At 37.5% G+C, this 20430-nt stretch overlaps 1 protein-coding gene across 2 annotated transcripts in view; it reads left to right on the top strand.

Moving 5' to 3' along the window:
• LOC306851400 (teneurin-4) overlaps positions 1-20430 on the top strand; it is a gene marked incomplete at its 5' end in the record, with an annotated part of 157629 nt that overhangs the window by 107567 nt on the left and 29632 nt on the right. For both annotated transcript variants that reach the window (XM_079387595.1, XM_079387594.1), the window contains 3 exons: positions 6800-7032; positions 8355-8509; positions 16598-17475. In XM_079387595.1, the coding sequence (XP_079243721.1) occupies positions 6800-7032; positions 8355-8509; positions 16598-17475 (1266 nt within the window). The remainder of the gene's footprint in view (positions 1-6799; positions 7033-8354; positions 8510-16597; positions 17476-20430) is intronic.

Raw genomic sequence — 20430 nt, 5'->3', positions numbered from 1 at the left:
TATGGCCACCTGTGGAATGCACAGAATGTGTTTTTTTCATAAATGAAGGCATACCAAGGAGTGCATTAAAACACATCCTCTCCGGATAGCAATAAAACGGGCAGTGCTACGACTGAGCTTTGAAATAGTGCTGTAGATCAATGGAGACCAGTTTGATGCATGGGTAAACTCTCAAAGTGGGTTACTGCAACAGAAAAAATGCTTAAAGAATAGTGTACGTTAAGGAAACCAGAGTCAGGGCACATAATTTGAAATGTCAGACAGGAAGATGGAAAAGCGGTTACCAGCTTAGCATAAGCCCAGTATCAGCGTTTTAAATATTTCTCACCCTCAGGGGACTCGGCTTCCTTAAAGAATATAATTACCCACCCCTCCGCATTAGAAGTACCCATGCTTTATTACCCACAATACAGCGTGATATTTCACCCGATGACAAATTACACATTTAAAGCGCCGTCGGATCTGAATACACAGTTCGTTAACATGTTTGATTTGACAAATGGCAGCGTGGTATCGAGGAAAAAAAAGCATCAGTCATGAAACTTCGATCTAAGCTTTCAAATATAACACACATCCTCCCTGTGGTGCTATGAACCCTTAATATGGGATGCGTGGCACAACCAGCTGTGGGTTTTGACAGGCAACAGTGTGACAGCTAACAGTATGATGCTCAGGTATGACTGACAGGATATGAACGGATTCTTGGCGAGAGGTTGGGTAAATTCAGGACACCTGCGAACTTCAAAAATGCACTATCCTTCATGATGAAGTCTCCGTTTAACCCTGCATCCTCGGGTCGCGACTTTCCTGTGGACGATTCTGTCAAGACAAGGGGTGGCATCGCACATCATGTCGCTATTAGATATGGGCACGTCCAATGCTGCGGTAAATGGCTAAATACTGTTTACTGTATATTTGCATTGATAGCTGAGCATTAACACAGGATATTTTACACTAGGCTACAAAAGAGAATCGCTGCAAGTCAGTTTATTTAGATTGGGATGCATTCCAGGGATGAAGGGGAGAAAAGCAAGGGGCTACGAAAGTGACGTGCTTGTCATGCCACCAAAAAGTTGAACCTTCGACATGCTCTGTCATATAGGCATCCGTTGATCAATGAAAATTTTAGAGACCAGTTGTACTTCAGGACAAGGGTGTCCAACCTTCCCCAACATGCCTGCTTGGAAGTTTCTAGTAAGCCTGAAGTCCTTGATTAACAGGTTCAGGTGTGTTTAATTAGGATTAGAACTAAAGTTCACGCCATGTCATAATTACTGTAATTCCAAGATGACAACACGTGACGTTCTACTCGGGCTGTTAATTTTTTTTTATGCCCTTCCTTTGCTAACTTCCCTCAGTCTTGTTGACTCGGATGTACAGTACATCATTGATTACGTTGCATGAGCACCCACTACTGGTGGATTCCTTGATATGAAGTAGACTCCCTCAGCCGAAAACAAGGGGTCAAGGGTCTGCCCATATAAACTTCCCTCGTAATCTTCACAAAGTGGAACGCTCTTCAAAATGGCAGCGGGGATTCCCCTATGGGGAGCTGCTTGTAGCAGCAAGCTGTTACACTGCCATCACTAAGCAAACGTAAACAAGACGGCTCAATGTGGCATTCAGTCATTTATTGAAGTACAAATGATGGATCATGAGAAGGATGTTTAGGCAATACTTACTGTGCATTGTTCGCTTCACATAATCTCTAGTCTCAGTGCTACGTGAGGTGTTGTTGCCAACAGCAGACATATCTTTGTACAAATGAAAAAATCCTTACAATTAGCTTAAGTAGAAAACATATCAACAGAGATTAAATAAAAGACTAATGGTAGAATCGTATAGTGATGCAATTACAATGTTATTTGCCACCGTAACGTAACATTTGCCAGCCTCATCTCTCACGTTGTAATGACTACAGCAAACCAGCTGTTCTCCCATAGTAGATGGTTACAGTAGAATATCACAAAGTAACTGTTACAGTCCCACATGCGCAATACAACATCAGAATGCTGCTGCCGTTCCATCAGTGGCTGTTGCTTAAAGACCCTATTCCCAGGAGTTGAAACAACTAGTAAAATGTCACGTGTTGTCATCTCGGAATTACGGTAATTATGAAATGGTGTGAATGTAGCTTAAACTCTGCAGAACTGTGACCCTCCAGGAACAGGGTTGAATTCCCCTGCTTCGCCCTCAAAAAGGATCTTATGCATTTGTGTCTGTCAAACTGTCTGACAAGTAACCAAGCATTTGTGTTTCTCTCAGAGTTAGTTTCTGTCCTAAGGGCCGCTAAATGCTTTGTATTATCGGCCTTGAACCAGGTTTGTGTTGTTCCTTTGATTGTAAAAGTTGTGCTTTGGGCTAAATCGCTTACCGGAACATGTTCCAATAATTCATTTTAGATATATACCTTTGTAAATATGACTGCTGAAAAGGCCAAAACTGTATTTGCAACCAGAAAAGAACAATCATCACTGTTGTGTGAAAACAAATAAAGGCATCTCAGTGTTTATTTACATGCACACAGACGAGAGAATAAGGCTAGACCATGATCTCTCTGACATACCTGCTGACCCCCTTTCCACAAGAGTCGCTCACCTCCATCGTCACAGCAACATGCTGAAAAATCCAATTATCCTCCCCAGGCCGGCTTTAGTTGTTGAATATAGATGGAGCCTATGAAGGTCAGGGTGTTCTTCTCATCACAGAAAGCACAATGCTGCGTGCTTCCAATAACACATTGTACAACACCGAGACTGCTGGGACTGAAAAGCATCTACCCGAAGGATCACGCCCCCTTGCAAAATGGGATTGAGATTTTTCTTGACAAATCCGTTTTACCTTCCTTCCAAACCGAGGACATCATTCAACATGGTCAGCAGCCAAACAGTGACGTGCTAAGCCCCAGGTCAACCGAAGCAGCCTGTTTCCAGCGATCTTCTGGAAGGTCAGTTGTCGGTCTGAATAATAGATCGAAGCTGACAATGCTGCAGACCTGCCGCTTTTCCTTTCCACACTTTCGCATTGGGCCACTGGGATTTGGCACTAACAGCCACAGAGTTTCAGGGGAACATGGTTTGGATTTGTTTAATCGGTTTTGAATGCTGATCCGAGAACAGGTTAGGTGTTGAAGATTATGTTATTTGGCAGATGTGTGTTATAGTTTTTGCCATGGCTAGTCATCTCTAACCTAGCTCTACCAACTTTTTTTTTATTTCTCTTGCAGCAACGTTACCAACCTTGTAAGATTTTGAATGTGAATCCTGAGACAGGTCGGTTGTTAGTAATGATGGCAGATCTCATTTTATGAAGAATGCTAAGCGTTTTTGCTCTGTTGCATTGGCCTTTAACTTTTGGGTTTTGAATGTTGATCCTTAGACAAATTGGGATTAGCAAAGATAGTTTTGGCAGATGTGTATCATTACATTCACTGCAGCTAGTCATCTCTAGAGTAGACTACAGGGCCCGTATTCATGAAAAATTTTAGTGCTAATAGTTGCTCCTAGTAACAAAATTCTAAGAAAATTATGTTGTTCTGTTTCCTCTTAAAATTAAAGAAAAGATCCTAGTAAAGAAAAAAGTAATTCAGAAAGCATCTTAACTCTTAAAAGAGGTCTTAAGGTCCAAAATTGTTAGGAGTACGGACGAGGACTTTTAAGGGGCTTAAGAGTTTCTTTAGCAGCGGAGAAAATGGACGAAACATGACGAGGGAGAAGAAATGTGTTGCACACAATGCATGGCAGTGAGTTAATAAGACACTACACATTAGATTGTGAAGCAGGGATCATGTTTGTGACCGATCTTATTAGAGACACGCTAACAATTCCGACACCACGCAGAAATACCATAGCGCCAGAAATGGACGTAATCACTACATTAACATATTTGGCAACTGGAAAAATGCCAGCAACTATGCAGCAGTGATGATTTGAGTCTGTTACAGCACTTATTAGGCTATGTCTCTGTTCATTTCCTATAAAACACGGTAAGTATGACAGCATGGTAAATAAAAAATAAAGAATATATATATATATATAATGTGTGTGGGTGTGTGTGTGAGAAAGAGAGAGAGGAAAAATGACGTCTGTAATTTCAAAGTGAATGCTTATAATATACCCTACTCTTAAAAGCGCTCTTTTATTTCCTTCTTGACAACCAACCAATCACAGTCTTCAAAAGACTGTGTCATAGCTAGCAACGGGGTCAGCCCCGCCTCCTCACTACGATGTTTTTGTCTTTTCCTCGCTCAGAGTTGCTCTCAGATTGGTCCTGAATCACTTTTAAACTAAGACTCCTAGTAAGAAATTTTTAAGCTAAATTAGGAGCTCTCTAAAAGTATTCTTAGAATATTTAGGAATACGGGCCCAGGTCTCTTACAAGAGTTAACCATGGTTTTACTAAAAATAAAACCAGAAAACCATGGTCAGTATAGTTAAACCACAAATTAACCATGGTTGTACTACACTAACCATAGTTTAACCATGGTATTTGTAGTAAAACTGTGGTTATACAATTGGTAATCAATACGCCAAAAAAGCATGGTTACTACACTTTTACTACACTAAAACCATGGTTAATTTTCATAAGGGGTGGTGTGGCTCTTTTTACAGCAAATATTTTCACTTAATGCTTTTATTCTCTTAGTGTCCACTTTTTCATCTTGGTAGGTTTTTTTATGCATTTAAGACAAGTTTTTTTTTTCAGTGATGGTGGTATTTAGCGGCCATGTGTTATAGCATTTGCTTAGGCTAGTCATCTTATGAAGAATGCCTGTCTCTGAATGTTTTTGTAATCTTGCAGTGACCTTTCTAATTTGTTAGGTTTTGAATGCTAATCTTTAGACAAATTGGATGTTAGCAATGATGGTATTTAGCAAATAAGTGTCATACCATTTGCTGTGGCTAGTTATCTTGAGAGTGCTAGTCACCAGGAGTTCCGCTTTTTATAAATAATGCTTTTCAGTTAACATTTTCACTCATTTGCTGTGACCTTTCTCACTTTAAGTTCTGAATGTTTATCCTTTGACAAGTTGGTTGTTAGCAACGATGGTTTATAGCAGGCATGTGTCACAGCACAAGCACGAAGAATGCTTTTTACATAACATTTTGTTCTCAATATTTTGACCTTTTTCACTTTCTCAAGTTTTAAATCTGGACCAAGACAAGTTGGTTGTGTGTCACGTAGCATTTACTTTGGCTAGTTATCACTAGCATACTAACACAATCTTATCAACTGAGTGGCACTTTTTACAAAAAATATATTGTTCGATTAATGTTGTTGCTGTCTTGAATGACCTTTCCCACTTAAATTTTCATTCAAAATTTTAAATGCTAAACAGAAGTTGACTGTTAGCAGTGATAGTTTTTGGCAGATGTGTGTCTAAGCATGTGCCCTGGCTAATCATCTTATAGAGAATGGTTTTCACTTAACATTTTTGTTCTCATGCTCTGACCTTTCTCACTTCGTTCAAAAACATTTAACCCCTCCAGGAAGACACTATTCCAGAAAGGCGAGAATGTTTCACACTTTTTTTTTTTTTTTTTCATGAATAACTGCTGAATATTCACAAATTTTCACAAAAGCTAACATTTATCACGAGTTGAACATTATGATTTTCACATTTTCTGCAACACATATTAAATCAGCCAGTACAGTAATTCTTCGTTTTTCACTGTACTTCAGCTGATGGAAATTGCACGTGCCTGAAGTAACATTTTTAAGTGAACAAACTTTGATCACCCACTAACCTTTGCAAGTCATCCACATTTCACCACAAGCAGTCTTTGACCACAGATGTAGCCATCAGCAGAGCTATAATTAGAGCATATCACAAATCAACTTGAAAAGTGTAAAATTATATGATTAGTACACTATAGAGAAGAAACTCAGTACGTTGTGATAGTGTTTTTTTTTTTCCCCCCCCCACGGGTGAGACCCTCTCTAGCCTGATTGGAGCAATTTTGTTGGGCTTTCATGTTCTTTAGCCCCCTGTGTGGTTGTGAGGAATGACTTTGACTGTCCAGCTTTACCATGTAATGGACTGTGTTTTCAGCCTGTGGGCCATTTTTGCTCCAGGAATACATAATGTGTTTAGATAACGGCTCTAGACCACATGCATCTCCAGAAGAAAGTTTCCCTGTAGGGGAGTTGGTGGCATACCTATTTGAATGCGCACTGGCAGCACATTAGACACTGGGCCGACTGCATTAACCACAGGCTTTACACACACTACATGCGTTTCTATATTTGGAATGAGAGTAGATGCATACAGTAAAATATTGATGTGAAGAGGACATGGCAGAAATATCTCAAGCTATGGCAGTGAATCTGTCAACCCTTGATTTTTATTTGCAATGTACATAAACCCTCACTGCAAATTCCCATCTCTGAGGCTGTTTGTAATGCATGGATTTAAACGTGATACACGATTCACATATTGAAATGATTCAAAAGCCTGCTGTTTTTTTTAATTGCTTTACTGCATTATAATTACATTTACATATCATATGAATACATTTATGAATTAAAAATCTGGGTTAAACTTTATTTTAAGGTGTCCTTGTTACAGTGTAATTATACATTTAAGTGCTGAGTAATATTAATTAACTACATGTACTTACTATATGGTTAGGATTAGAGATGCTTGCATGTAATTATGCATAATTTATTGTTATAATAGTAAGTGCATGTAATTTGTAACAAGTACACCTTAAAATAAAGTGTTACCGAAATCTCAATCAAATTTTACAAATATGTACTTTACACAAACTAATTGTTTTTCTTTGTTTGATTTTTTTAGCAATAGTCCTGCTCACAAATATTACCTGACTACTAGTCCCATTTCGGGCGCCCTGTACCTTTCGGACACCAGCAGCAGGAAGGTGTTTAAAGTAAAATCTCTGAACACAGTGAAGGATGTGGCAAAGAATCTAGAGCTGGTGGCCGGCACAGGCGATCAGTGTCTACCCTACGATGAGACGCGCTGCGGGGATGGAGGCAAGGCCGTGGAGGCCACACTTACCAACCCTAGAGGTAAACTTCCATATATCTGAATAACAGCGTCGATTTATTTCAGAAACAGACAGTGATTTTTGGCATCACTGGTTCAATTTGCCCATCATTCCCATTAGACCATGAGCAAATTCCTTTAAATTAAAGATGCTGTAAGCAATTTTGGCTATTTTGCCTCAGCTGCACATGCTCTCTACAAAATGAGTTTCCTCCATATATTTGTACCAGTACAAGCCCTAAGCAACAAATTCAGAGTAAACCCCAAAACCACAGCATGAAATCAATAGCAAAACCTGTGGTTTGCATACGCTTGTCAATTTTCCAGTGTAGAGAGTACCCATACTCCTAGTGTAGCATATGTAGTCCTCTGAGGGGAATCTTGGGGGGCTACAATTAATGTTTCGTTCTATTTTCACCAACACAAAACAATAATATAATGGCATTTTCTAGTCTATTTTCCATCATTTGAGAGTAAAGAAACATTTGTGACTGAAGCTGTGATTATCGTTGCATTATGATATGCAAATGATCAAATGAAATGACGTACCCAGCGTCACGTTTCCCTTAAATATCTCTTAAATAGCTTGAACAGCACCACACGCATCTCTCTTCTCCAGGCTGCTCAATACCTGGTTGTTGTTCCTCAGCCATAAATAATTAATATAACACATGGATTTTTTATTAGGCTTCTGGCTTCCTATTGAGAATGTTGATGCTGAGAGATATGCATTCTGTTCTGTCCTTACAATTATCACTATATCATTAATATATTGACTTTATTTATCATTCTAACTTTGAACGATCAGTGACGATTCTCATTACATTTTGTTATTGTAATATAGTAAATTTTAATATACTACTTTTTTTTTTAAATGACACATTGACATTTTTTCCACAGTTAGGTATATTACCTTCTTCCCTTTCATTTATTTATTTATTCATTCATGCATTCATTTGTTTGTTTGTTTGTTTGTTAAAGGTGATTCCTGTTTTTTTATAAGACTGTTATTTACATTAGCATTTTTATTTACATTGGCATGCATTAATTGCTGTACAACAAATACTACCACTTTTTTTACTAAATACTATACTTTTTTATATATATATTTTTTAATTATGGTTTCAAGAATTGTATTGTAAATATAAAGTATGTGGTGTTGCAAAAATAGGCTTAATTTTCTATAGCTAACTGTATTTTTTAAAAATGTATTTTTTTTTTTTAGGTTTGTGTTATACATTTTAATCTTCTTGATAGCTATGTAATTCAACAAATTGTTGATCATGTAGGATTATTCAGTCCTCCCAGCAGAGATCCATTCCCTTTTTCTGTCTCTTGTCTCCAGGCATTACTGTGGATAAGTATGGCGTGATCTTCTTTGTAGACGGCACCATGATCCGTCGCATCGATCAGAATGGTATCATATCCACCCTGCTGGGCTTCAACGACTTGACTTCAGCACGACCTCTGAGCTGTGACTCAGTGATGGACATCTCGCAGGTGGGTAGCCTTCTTGTATTCCCTCTGTGGCTTTCTCACCCATCACGCCTCTTTATAAAGGCCAGTTCATGGCAGGATTTGTGAAAGGCCAGCACGACTATACTGTCCTGCCACCATGTTTGGCGTAGTTGTCATGTTAGCCTTAGCGAGGGTGAAGGGTTGCAGCTGACATCTCTTCAGGGCAGGTCAGGGGTCTCTGTGTTCCCTTGGCTCCCAGTAACCCAGATGCTGCCTGCAGCTGCAGGTCTGTGAAACCCAGTTTCAAGCTGACCTACAACCTGAGCGACAGAGCTGCTCCCTCCATCCCAAAAACAAGCTGGCATACACACTCACAGAGACGTGCACTCTCTCGTCACCCTAGGCGCTGTTAACCAATCCAAATGTTACCTGTCACCCCAAGCAAGGACGCTGCGCTGACTGCCATCTCTAAAGTATCATTTTGGGATGTGACGCTGCCCTAGAGGTCCAGACCTGGAGATTTCCAGGCTGCTTTGGTTTTCCTTTACTTTATTTTGCCTGCGACGTTCTCCCAGTGTCAAGACAATCAACAATGCCTGCGGTTATAATGACAAAGGAAATATAGTTGACTGCAATAAGCTTTTGCCTTGATTCTATAGTAAATGTCTTCATTATGCATTTCTTTACGCAGTTTTACGTTTTGAATGTAGCAAACTGAAATGTTTCGATATCACTGCAGTGCAATCACTCAATCGTTACAAGTCTGTTATTACATCCTTTTTGGAAAAGTGCAATAGAACGGGCTTCCAGCTTGGAAAGTTGGAAACTTGCAGTTTTTAAACCGCAATTTTCAAATCTTGACATGATAATGTATGTATCAGTTATATACATACACTAGTGTTGTCAGTTGTATATATATGTGTGTGTGTGTATGTATATGTATATGTATGTATGTATGTATGTATGTATGTATATATATATATATATATATATATATATATATATATATATATATATATATATATATATATATATATATATATATATATATATATATATGTATATATGTATGTATATATATATATGTATGTATATGTATATGTGCGAGCGTGCGTGTTACCTTACAACCAATTAAATTTGATACATATTTTTATAGGTCTCATTGATGACTCTTCACAGTATGAATATCATAAATTGAACGCAATAGTCCAATACATAAATTGTATTCAAGCTTCTGGTTTTGCTTACATATATCTGTCCAGCTTACGGTTTGCTCAATAATGCCTCTGTTGCCTGACCTTTCTGACCTTTATTTTGCTGAGAGGACATGGATCACTGGGGAGACGACCTCCAGCTGCACCACAGAGAAAACCTCTCTAGCCTGAAACACACACACACACACTCACAGAAACACCACTGCAGTACTAGCCTCAATGATGACAAATCACACCAGCTTCTGCCAAAGATACTCAGACAGTAAAAAGCATCCATTAAAAATGCATGTGCAGCACATGCTCACTGCATCAAACACGCCGCATTACTTAAGCCTGCTGCTGCCACACTTTTGAGGGCTCATCTGAAGCCTGTTTCCTCCCTCTCATACACCGCCTGCCAATTCTCAGCTAGATCCAACAAAAAATATATTTTTTGGTGCCGGGTACCGAGTTCATTAACATGTGATGCTCTTTAGGTCCCGATATCTCCGCTTCCAATAAGCCCCCCTTGGAAGCTTCAATTCTGTGATGGCTTCATTCCTTTCCACTTACTATTCAGATTTTGCATTCAGAGCACACCTCGCATTATATTCCAAATTTGTTTGCCTTTCAGGCAGCACAGGCACCCTGCACGAGCGCTATGAATTTGAGACTTGGCAAAAATATTTCTTCTAAACTCTTACATTGGTTTCTGGAATAAATATTCTCCTCATCCCCTGGTGAACGTAGAAATATGGTGATAACTGCACATTCTTGGAGGAATGGGAGTATTTAAATGTCTTTTTACTTCAGCGATGGTTATTTTTGTTATGAAATTCAGGGGTTTACAACAGGAGTTCGGCAACATTACTAGAGAGGAGAAAAATTACTGGGATTTGATGGTAGACTCTATGTAAAATATAGATTTAATCTTTCCTCAAATTAAAATGAAAAATAAATATGAATTTGACTTACCCTCTCTTAGCCCTGCCTTAAAACATTACTAAGCAATCCTACCTTAGCAACTGTTTCCATCTGCCATATGTTCAGGTTTCGGACTTGTTTAGTGTACAGTAAGACTATAAGACTATCTGTGTGTTTAGATATTTTTCATATTATTATATATTTTTATATAATTAGTGCTGTCAAATGATTAATCGCAGTTAATCAAAATAAGTTTTTATTTACATAATAAATCTACTGTGTATATTTAAACACACGCATATAGTATTTAAAATATTTACATGTATTTGCATGTATATATTTATATTCATATAATTTACATTATATATAAATATATTTAATATATAAACATAACATATTTTTCTTAAATATATACATGCATGGGTGTGTATTTATATATACATAATAAATATACACATTACACACACATATACTATGTAAACAAAAACGTTTATTTTGGATGAGATTAATCGCGATTAAATGTTTGACAGCACTAATAATAATATAACATAATATTATAGAATATTATCCAAAACAAGTCTTATAATAGTGACACAGTGTATGCATAGAAGATACAAGTTGTGTTTGGGTAAAAGTTTTTCAAATAAATCTCTTATGCTCACCAAGGCTGCATTTATTGGATCAAAAATACAGTAAAGCAGTAATATTGTGACTGTTTTCCATTGAATACTTTTTAAAATGTAATTAATTTCTGTGGTGGCAAAACTGATCTTTCAGCAGTTTTCAGTGTCACATGATCCTTCAGAAATCATTCTAATATGCTAATTTGCTGCTTAACAAATATTTCTTAATATTATTCATCAAAGTTAAAAACAGTGCTATTTTTGTATAAACCATGACATGTTTTCAATGTTTTTTCAGAGTGCTTTGATGAAAAGAAAGTTCAAAAGAACAACATGTATTTGAAATAGAAATCTTATGTAAGATTATAAATGTCTTCACAGTCACTTTGATGAATGCGCCCTTGCTAAGTATTAATTTCTTCAAAAACAAAATTCTTGAGTAGCTTGAGAACGTTATTCATTTACTTATTGATTCCGGTCATTGTTGTGTGGATAGTAAGAGTTTGAGGTGGGCGGAGCTTAGCGAAAGGTCAACTCTGCATCCTGTTTGCTACTTCAGGAATTTGATTGGAATTTAAATGGTGCGCCACCCTGTTATCTACAGCAACGGCATGATTTCAAACTAAGCGAGTGATTATTTTCCTTTTCATGACGCAAATCAAAATTGATAAGAAATGGACTGTATTTTGAAAAGGCTGTTTAAGATGCAAGCTGGCTTACATGCTTTCGGACAAGGTCAAGCCTGCGTGTTCTCATTACGCATGCTTCAGCGTATGTTGAAGGATTTAACGGCAGCTGTTCTAGTGTTGGATTTACGAGGGTGTGAGCCATTTATTGTCTCTCTCTCACTCTGTTAGTGTGTGAAATTGTGAGGAGTAGATGAAGAAATAGAGATGATACATCCTGTCTATCACTCACAGAGGTATCAAATCCCACCTCCGTCCTCCCCACCCAGACACACACACACACACACACAGGAGCTGAATATTTAATCACCACTGTTCAGAAGATAATGGATTTGATAAGCAAAGAATTACCCTGCACGAAAACATCAAGACATCTGTTTATCGGGTCCATTTTCATCTGGAAAATGTTTTGTCTTTTTTTGTTCCATGCAATATATTGCAAAAAGCCAAGGATTCCTGAATAAACATCCTTTCTGGGCCTGGAATAAAAATTTGTAGCATTAAGCCATCATCTAATCATATCCTTAATGCTAAGCCTACCCTGGAAACTGGATGAAAGTGATTGGTGGGCTAGAATGCTGTTGAATCCCTAACCCTGGAATTAGCCCTAACTCTGAAATCTGATTGGTTGGACCCTGTACCTAAGCTTAAAATCTGATTGTTATTGGCAGTGTTGTTCCAAGACCAAAAGAAACATGTCCTACTTAAGGAAATCACATTTAACATAGAAAAACAAACCTTTCCCAGAGGTTTTTCAACAATGTTTAAATGTTTTTGCAATGCTTATTGTTTAGTTTTTTTTCTTGAGGTGGTCCAATAAAATAATAATACTAATAGTACAGTTATATTTTGTTATATTTTGGGAAGGGAGTCCTTCCCAAATCATATTTGGGGCTACTTGACCTTAAAAGCTTTGAAAAGCCTTTGAGTTTGCCCTTAAGATGTTTATTAGATTTGTACACACATATTGCACTTAAAACCAAATGCAATGCTTTCCAGATGATGTTCTTTCACTGACGTCTCGATAAGGTACTGGGTAACTTTTCGCTTTCTTTCAGTGATTATTTTAAATTGGAATTTGGTTTCTGTTAAAGCCTGTCCATCACCAACTCCTCTCCTGCTCTTCTGCTCCATGATGTGTTTTATATTAATCCCTATGCCGTGATAAGAAATCTCGATATCATGTCATGTTGTGTGTGTGTGTGTGTGTGTGTGTGTGTTGTAGGTTTCAGCTCGGGGGAGATATCACTGACCGATATCGAACAGTACATGGTGACTCAGTTAGGCAGTGAGAGTCTTCTTTCTTCGGGTCTTACTGTGACTTAATCGTATCTTAAAATCAATGCGTGGTGCTACTTAAGCCATGGCAGTGGCTGTGGACAATAGATTACTGCAGACCAGCGTCCAGGAGGCAGTTTGATATAGATCAGCTCAGGGTGCGGGCATCATTTCCAGGAATGAGGGCAGAATGGTGTATTGAGTGCTATGTTTTATGTTGTTGAGGACTTATCGGACAGTCCAGGATCTTCAGGATACTGAAATCCTTACACTTGTGAGATCAACTATAATATTGCTTGCACCTACTTTTTTTTAACAGCTTCTAGTTCTGCTGTTTTGAAGATTTTATCTAACGTATTTTGTTAGCTCATGCATTCTGGTGCATTCCTAATTATCTGGGTTTTTGTTTGCATGAAATACCAGAATGTATGCACTTTGGGCATTTTATTTTATTTAATTTTTTCATTATAGTATCAAGAAGTATTAAGTATTAATGCTAAATCATGCTCTTTAACATTAAGTGACTGTCTGAGTCTGTAAAATGAAGTTTGTAGCCATTTCTTTCATTTAAATGCCACATCTGCTTGCTTGAGTCTCTGATGAAAATGTCAACGTAATGTTTTTCAGTCACATTTAGGAATCTATTATGAGAAAGTCAGAAAACTTTGAAGGCAGATTTTAATGCACTACATTAATCATGCTATTTACATAGCTTTTCTCACTTTTCCGTAAAAACCAACATGTCCCAGTCGACGGCTACAGATTGCGGCTTTTAATATTAAGCTCAGCTTTTTGTCTATTCTCAGAGTGCATTAAAACCTTCTTTTAATCAGCCGGGCTTGTTAGCGTGCCAAGAACACTATTGAAATTAGACACTTCATATTCGGCCCCTAAGAGAGCGATTACGGTCCCCTAGTGAAGAGAGGGTCGGTGCAGATTCACCAGATTCAATCATTTCTATGTTAAAAGCCTGCTACATTATTTTCAGAACAATAAGTCATAATTTAGGCAGCCAAGCAGGAGACAGCGGGTCTTGTTTGATACGTGGTGCCACGTTTTGTTTAGAAGTTCCTGTTCCCTGCTGCAGTCACTTTCCATTATGAAATTAATAAGCCAAAGCTAGAAAAAGACAACCGCGTGGAGGGGTGACAGATACGGTGCAAGTATGGTGTTTTGGGAGTCCATGGTTTAATCTGATCATTTGACTCACTTTTTCTCTCCTGCTTCTCTTTCTTATCACCATTTCAACTTCTCTTCAGATAAAGCAGAATCGACTCAAGAACTGTTTGTCTTCTGCGGCAATTGTGACCTATTCAAACTTTTTCTTTTTTCATCGCATTTGCTTTTCCATTATTAATGTAGCATCTGGCATTTCAGTTTTCACTTCCTCCTCTCTAGAAAAAAGTGCAACACTCAAACAGAAATGTAACTATTTCTTTGAAATACTGCCAACATCAGTGTTTCTCAGTCAAACAGAGTTTTTAAAGGTGGAGAAAGTGATTTCTGGTAGCCAATGTTGACATTTGAAATCACCAAAACAAACACACCCCTACCGCAAAAGGGTCTCGTCCCTATTTTGATAGCTCCGCCCCACACATACGTACACAACCCAGGCAACAATTACTTCTGTGAAACAAAGCAAATCCAATGTTACTGACCTATCGAGAAGAAACAAAGCAACCTCGGCACCCGATCGGAGGCCTTCCTGCTCCTTGAGTTCTCTCCAGCGCTGGAAAGCTGATTCGATATTTACACGGGATCTACTTTTTGCCTTGTCGTAACACCGTGTCGACACTGGATGCGAAGCAGTGCGACAAAATACTATAATTATAATCAGTGACGCTGTCTACACTGGATGGCGTGACACGACAAATCCTCGACAGTAAACTTCTGACGCGTTACATGTTGACACAAATTTCAAATGATTTTCTACTGTCGCTTTGTCGCGTCCAGTGTAGACACGGTGTAAGCCTAAACCAAATCTATTGGTGTACAAAACGACTTAAGTTTGCTTGAGAAAGCCAACTTACTGAAATCCTATTTAAACATATTATTATTAGTGGTGCTTGCCAAAGGCGTCACTATTGTTATCTTGCGTACTTATTCTTCTGCTTCTGCTTCTTCTGGACAAAACTTTGGCATGCTACTCCTCCTGCACCGTTTGTCACAGACCCATGAATGAGGTGTCAAATCGACCAGCTCATTGAGGAGAGGTGGGCTATATCTTTTCTAAGTGATCGGACCTACGATGTTCACACAGCGGACGAAAAAGCGGGCAAAAAAGTCCCATTGACTTACAATGGTGGAATGTTCGTGAATTTGAATCTCAACTGTCACTTTCTCACACACACACACAGGCCCTTAGGAACCCCTTCTCTCTCTCTCTCTCTCTCTCTCTCTCGCTCTGTAACTTATTTCACTCATCTTTTAAGTAACCAATAAGTAATGACCTATGATCTTCATGGCCACACCCTAGCAACCACTTACAGCACCCTAGCAAGCACCCAGCACCAGCACCCTCATTCATTCCACTGAAAACAGATCAAAAGGAATATCTTTGGATAGAAGCATCATAGAAACATGCAAGTGTTGCTCTTTTGACTCGTGATCACAAACAGGACTTCCCTCATGCAAAAATTTAGGCAAAAATGTCCCATAGACTTAACATTGGCACAAAATTACTGAGATTATATCTTTGGATCAACAACCCCGGGTACCTTAGCAACACCTTAGCAACCGACCTGGGTACCCTAGCAACCACTTAGCAACACCCTAGCAACCGACCTGGGTACCTTAGCAACCATTTAGCAACACCCTAGCAACCAACCTGGGTACCTTAGCAACCGCATAGCAACACCTTAGCAACCACCCGGGTACCCTAGCAACTGCTTAGCAACACCCTAGCAACCATCTATCTATCTCTGACAGACTGTATTGCCTTAATCTTGTAAAACTACTTTAAACTTAAAACCGTCAAACTTAAAACTTTTTTAAATTTCTTAAACTTTTCAAACTTTTTCAAACTTTCTGGTCCGACTTTCTCAAGCCAACTTAAAGTTTGTCTCGACAAAAAATTTTATCTAGTTATTATTATTATTATTATTATTAATATTATTAACACATGCCATAAAGAGGATGATTTTTGCACCAATAGCAAATATTGCTGAATTAAACATTTTGATCTTTTTTTATTCAGTCTGTTGTGTATGTCAAAAGTAAATGTTGGATTTTTTTTATGTTTATTTTGTTATTGTTTAATGTAATAAAGTTGAATTTGTTTGTGTTTTTTTTTACCTTCTCTGTAGTTATTTAAGAAGCTGCTTCATGTCTTCCCATGGCAACTGTTTGTTTTTTTTTTCAAACCTAACAAATAAAATATATTCTTAATGCTGCATTATAACTGTGTTTTTCCCCTGTCTCCCATAGGTGCGTCTAGAATGGCCCACTGATCTGGCCGTGAGCCCGATGGACAATTCGCTTTATGTTCTGGACAACAACGTAGTCCTGCAGATCTCAGAGAACCATCAGGTGAGGATTGTAGCGGGAAGGCCAATGCACTGCCAGGTACCCGGCCTGGATCACTTCCTAGTCAGCAAAATCGCTATCCACGCCACCTTGGAATCCGCCAATGCTCTTGCCGTCTCCCACAACGGCTTGCTTTACATCTCCGAGTCGGATGAGAAGAAGATCAACCGAGTCCGTCAGGTCTCAACCAATGGGGAGATCTCTCTGGTCGCTGGCGCCCCCAGTGGCTGCGACTGCAAGAACGACGCTAACTGCGACTGCTACTCGGGCGACGACGGCTACGCCAAAGATGCCAAGCTAAACGCGCCCTCCTCATTGGCGGTTTCGCCCGATGGAGAACTCTTCATCGCCGACCTAGGCAACATACGCATCCGATATGTCAGGAGGAACAAGGCGTTCCTCAACCCGCTCAACATGTATGAGGTTTCCTCGCCCATCGATGACGAACTCTACCTGTTTGACGTGAACGGGAGTCACATCTACACTCAGAGCCTGACCACTGGAGACTACCTGTACAACTTCACCTACTCTGGCGAAGGTGACCTGAGCAGCATCATCGACAAGAATAAGAACAAAGTAACCATTCGTAGAGACACAACAGGATTGCCGCTCTGGCTGATGGGTCCTGATGGCCAGACATTCTGGTTCACTATTGGAACTAATAATGCGCTGAAGAGTGTTGCTTCCCAGGGTCAAGAGCTTGCCATGATGACTTATCATGGAAGCTCAGGTCTGCTGGCCACAAAAAGCAATGACGATGGATGGACTACTTTCTACGAGTGAGTATACTTTCTACTTTCTATTTACTGTTTTCTCTACTAAAGGCTGATAACTTTTCCATGGCACATTGAGTGTAGAATACGTCATACTGCAAAGATGCTATTTTTATTTTTATTTTATTTAATTTTTTCAGATTTAGCTCAGGCAAGATGTAATATTTGTGTGAAGCATTTATAACGCAAATTTTTTATATTAATAAGGTTTTTATATACACAAATAAAATATATACATTTACACTATATAAGTGTATATTATGTAAAATGTTAATATTCTTACACATCTTAAAGGTAATTATTTTCTTAATATAATTTGATAGATGGATAGATAGAGAGACAGATAGATAGATGGATGGATGGATGGATAGAGAGACGGATGGATGGATGGATGGATGGATAGATGGATAGATAGATAGATAGATAGATAGATAGATAGATAGATAGATAGATAGATAGATAGATAGATAGATAGATAGATATGTTGTTTATATTTAACATTAATGTTTTGATTTTTTAAATTGTATTATATTTACATATAATATACAAATAAAATATACATTTACATCATACATGTGTACAGTATATGATGTAAATGAAGATATATATATATAATGTTGATCTTAAATAATCTTAAAATTGTTTTATGAAATATCAATAATTATTTAGTTTTAACTTTAATATTTTTGAAATTGTAATATATATAACACATAAATAAAATATATATGTACATCTATATGTTTATAATGTAAATGCTGATAATCTTATTTAAAATGTATTTTCTATTGTTATATTGTATTGTATATTTATATTTAACATTGTAACATATTTAACATTATATTTAAAATTGAGAATTTTTTCAAATTATGTAAATGTGCATGTAGTACACCATATATATATATATATAACTTAGATGTAAATTATGTAAATATTCATAATCTTAAATTATTATAGTTATTGTTGTTATTACTTATAATAATAACAGTATATTATATAATGATAATAATAATTATTAATATTATTATTATTATTCCATTTCAAATTTATATTTGATTTCTTTATTAATATTAAAGGTTTAGGGGTAATTACTACAGTTAAAACTGTGACATCCTTTTCAACATCTATAATTTTTTCACAATATTTGTCGTACTTATTCAAGCTATATCTTAAAAAGACATCAGTTTTTGGCTGCATACAGAGTTTCACATTCATCACTGCATACTTTACAGCGAGCTTCACTCGACTACTGGAAGCTAAATGTACTCTTGCTCAGCGTAAATGGCAAAGGTCTTGGTTGGCTATGGGTCATGTTACTGTAGATACAGTCAAGAGTTCACAAGGTCTCTGTGGTTTATTGGACTTCAGTCATCTGCTGTAAGGTAATTGGTTTCAGGAGTATCTCCTGCTTCTGCAGTTCAGGCACTCATTTTCTTTTCACATTTACACAGTCTAACCTTTAATACTTATTTTGATTATATGAATAAAAAAAGTTAAATATTTACATTATATATACCAGAATATAAATTGGTCAGGGGGCACAGATGTTAAGTTCCATCTCTGTTTTAACCTATGGTGTATATAAGGCTGAATTTTGCATTAGTTGTGATTTTGTTTTGATCAACCAGGCATTTTTATTCTGTGTAGTCACTGGTGGCACAGGCGCACTAGCTAAAGCAAGACAACAGCTATTCGTCTAACTTTACTATTTTGTTTCAATTACCAATGAAAATGCACACTATTTTTTTTGGCCCTCCCAAACAGTAAATCCATCCTATGCCCCTGTAACTGATTCCATATTAACTAAAAGGTAAACCTTTTTCTAGAGAAAATGATTTTGACTTGGCCATCAGTCCGTATAACAACAGAAAATGTGTTTGTGTTAATACTCATGTAGCATATTCATTAGCAATACATTTATGTGACCTTGACTGTAGGCAAAACTAATTTAAAACTACTTCACACACATTTATTGTGTGTACTGTTTATTTTAATGTACAAATGCTGCATATTTGATAAGGCACAGTAAATTGTTGTTGATAACCAGCCATAAGTGGCATTACCTCAAGGGTTGAAGAGAGTTCAATTTTTCGTCCTTTGTTTCGGTCCCATGCTGTCATATCACTTATTTAATCCCCTGTTTGTCAAATGAACAAATAGCAGGCAAAGTACATTTACTCAATAACTGCAATTAGTGAAAGAGAAAAAACAATAATTAACATCAGGAATAGTTGCTCTGTTGTTTTTTTCCCCTTCCTAAGCAATTAGATCCGGCCATTCCCTCTGGCAACATGAGGTCATCTTTTGTGATAATGAAAGCTTGGTTGTTGTTTTTGTTCCCCCTCTTTTTTTGTAATTTGTTATTTGATATTTTATTTTGCATAATTAACTTTGAAGGTCAAGTTGACGTCTAAGGGTCAAAGTCACTGTTTTCCTGCACTAGAACAGAGCAGCCTAAACAATTTATCTGCACACTCCAAAGTGTGGCAGACACGGTTTATCATCTCTGCCACCTGAATTCATTAAGTCCCTGTGAAGCGTGTGTGCCTGCGGACGTTACATCGGCCAGGACTCGTGCAGAAACTGTACAGCGAGCAGTGCACAGCCACACGCATAACAAAGACTTCTGCTAGCATGTGGGTCTATTCAGCTCTGGAGGAAACATGTTTTTGTGTGTACTAACAGAGTTCTTTAAAATAATAATAATAATAATTCAAACTTTCTGGAACTATTTATATAGGATTCTGGATATATGGATTCTATTTATGTTATGTTATGTTCATTTTAATTATACTCAATCTTATATGGAACATTAATTTCAGTGTATAAACAGTTAGATTTTCAGCTTCAAAAATGGCGCAAATGTATTTAAAAACACATTTTAAAATATTTGTATTATAGCTTTTGAGCTTTCACAAAAATGCTATTTTTAGGCTAATAATTTTAATTATATACAATAGGTTT

This window comes from Barbus barbus (assembly GCF_936440315.1).
Source record: "Barbus barbus genome assembly, chromosome: 31".
NCBI lineage: Eukaryota > Metazoa > Chordata > Actinopteri > Cypriniformes > Cyprinidae > Barbus > Barbus barbus.
The sequence above is the reverse complement of the archived record's forward strand: the minus strand, read 5'-3'. Positions and strand labels throughout refer to the sequence as shown.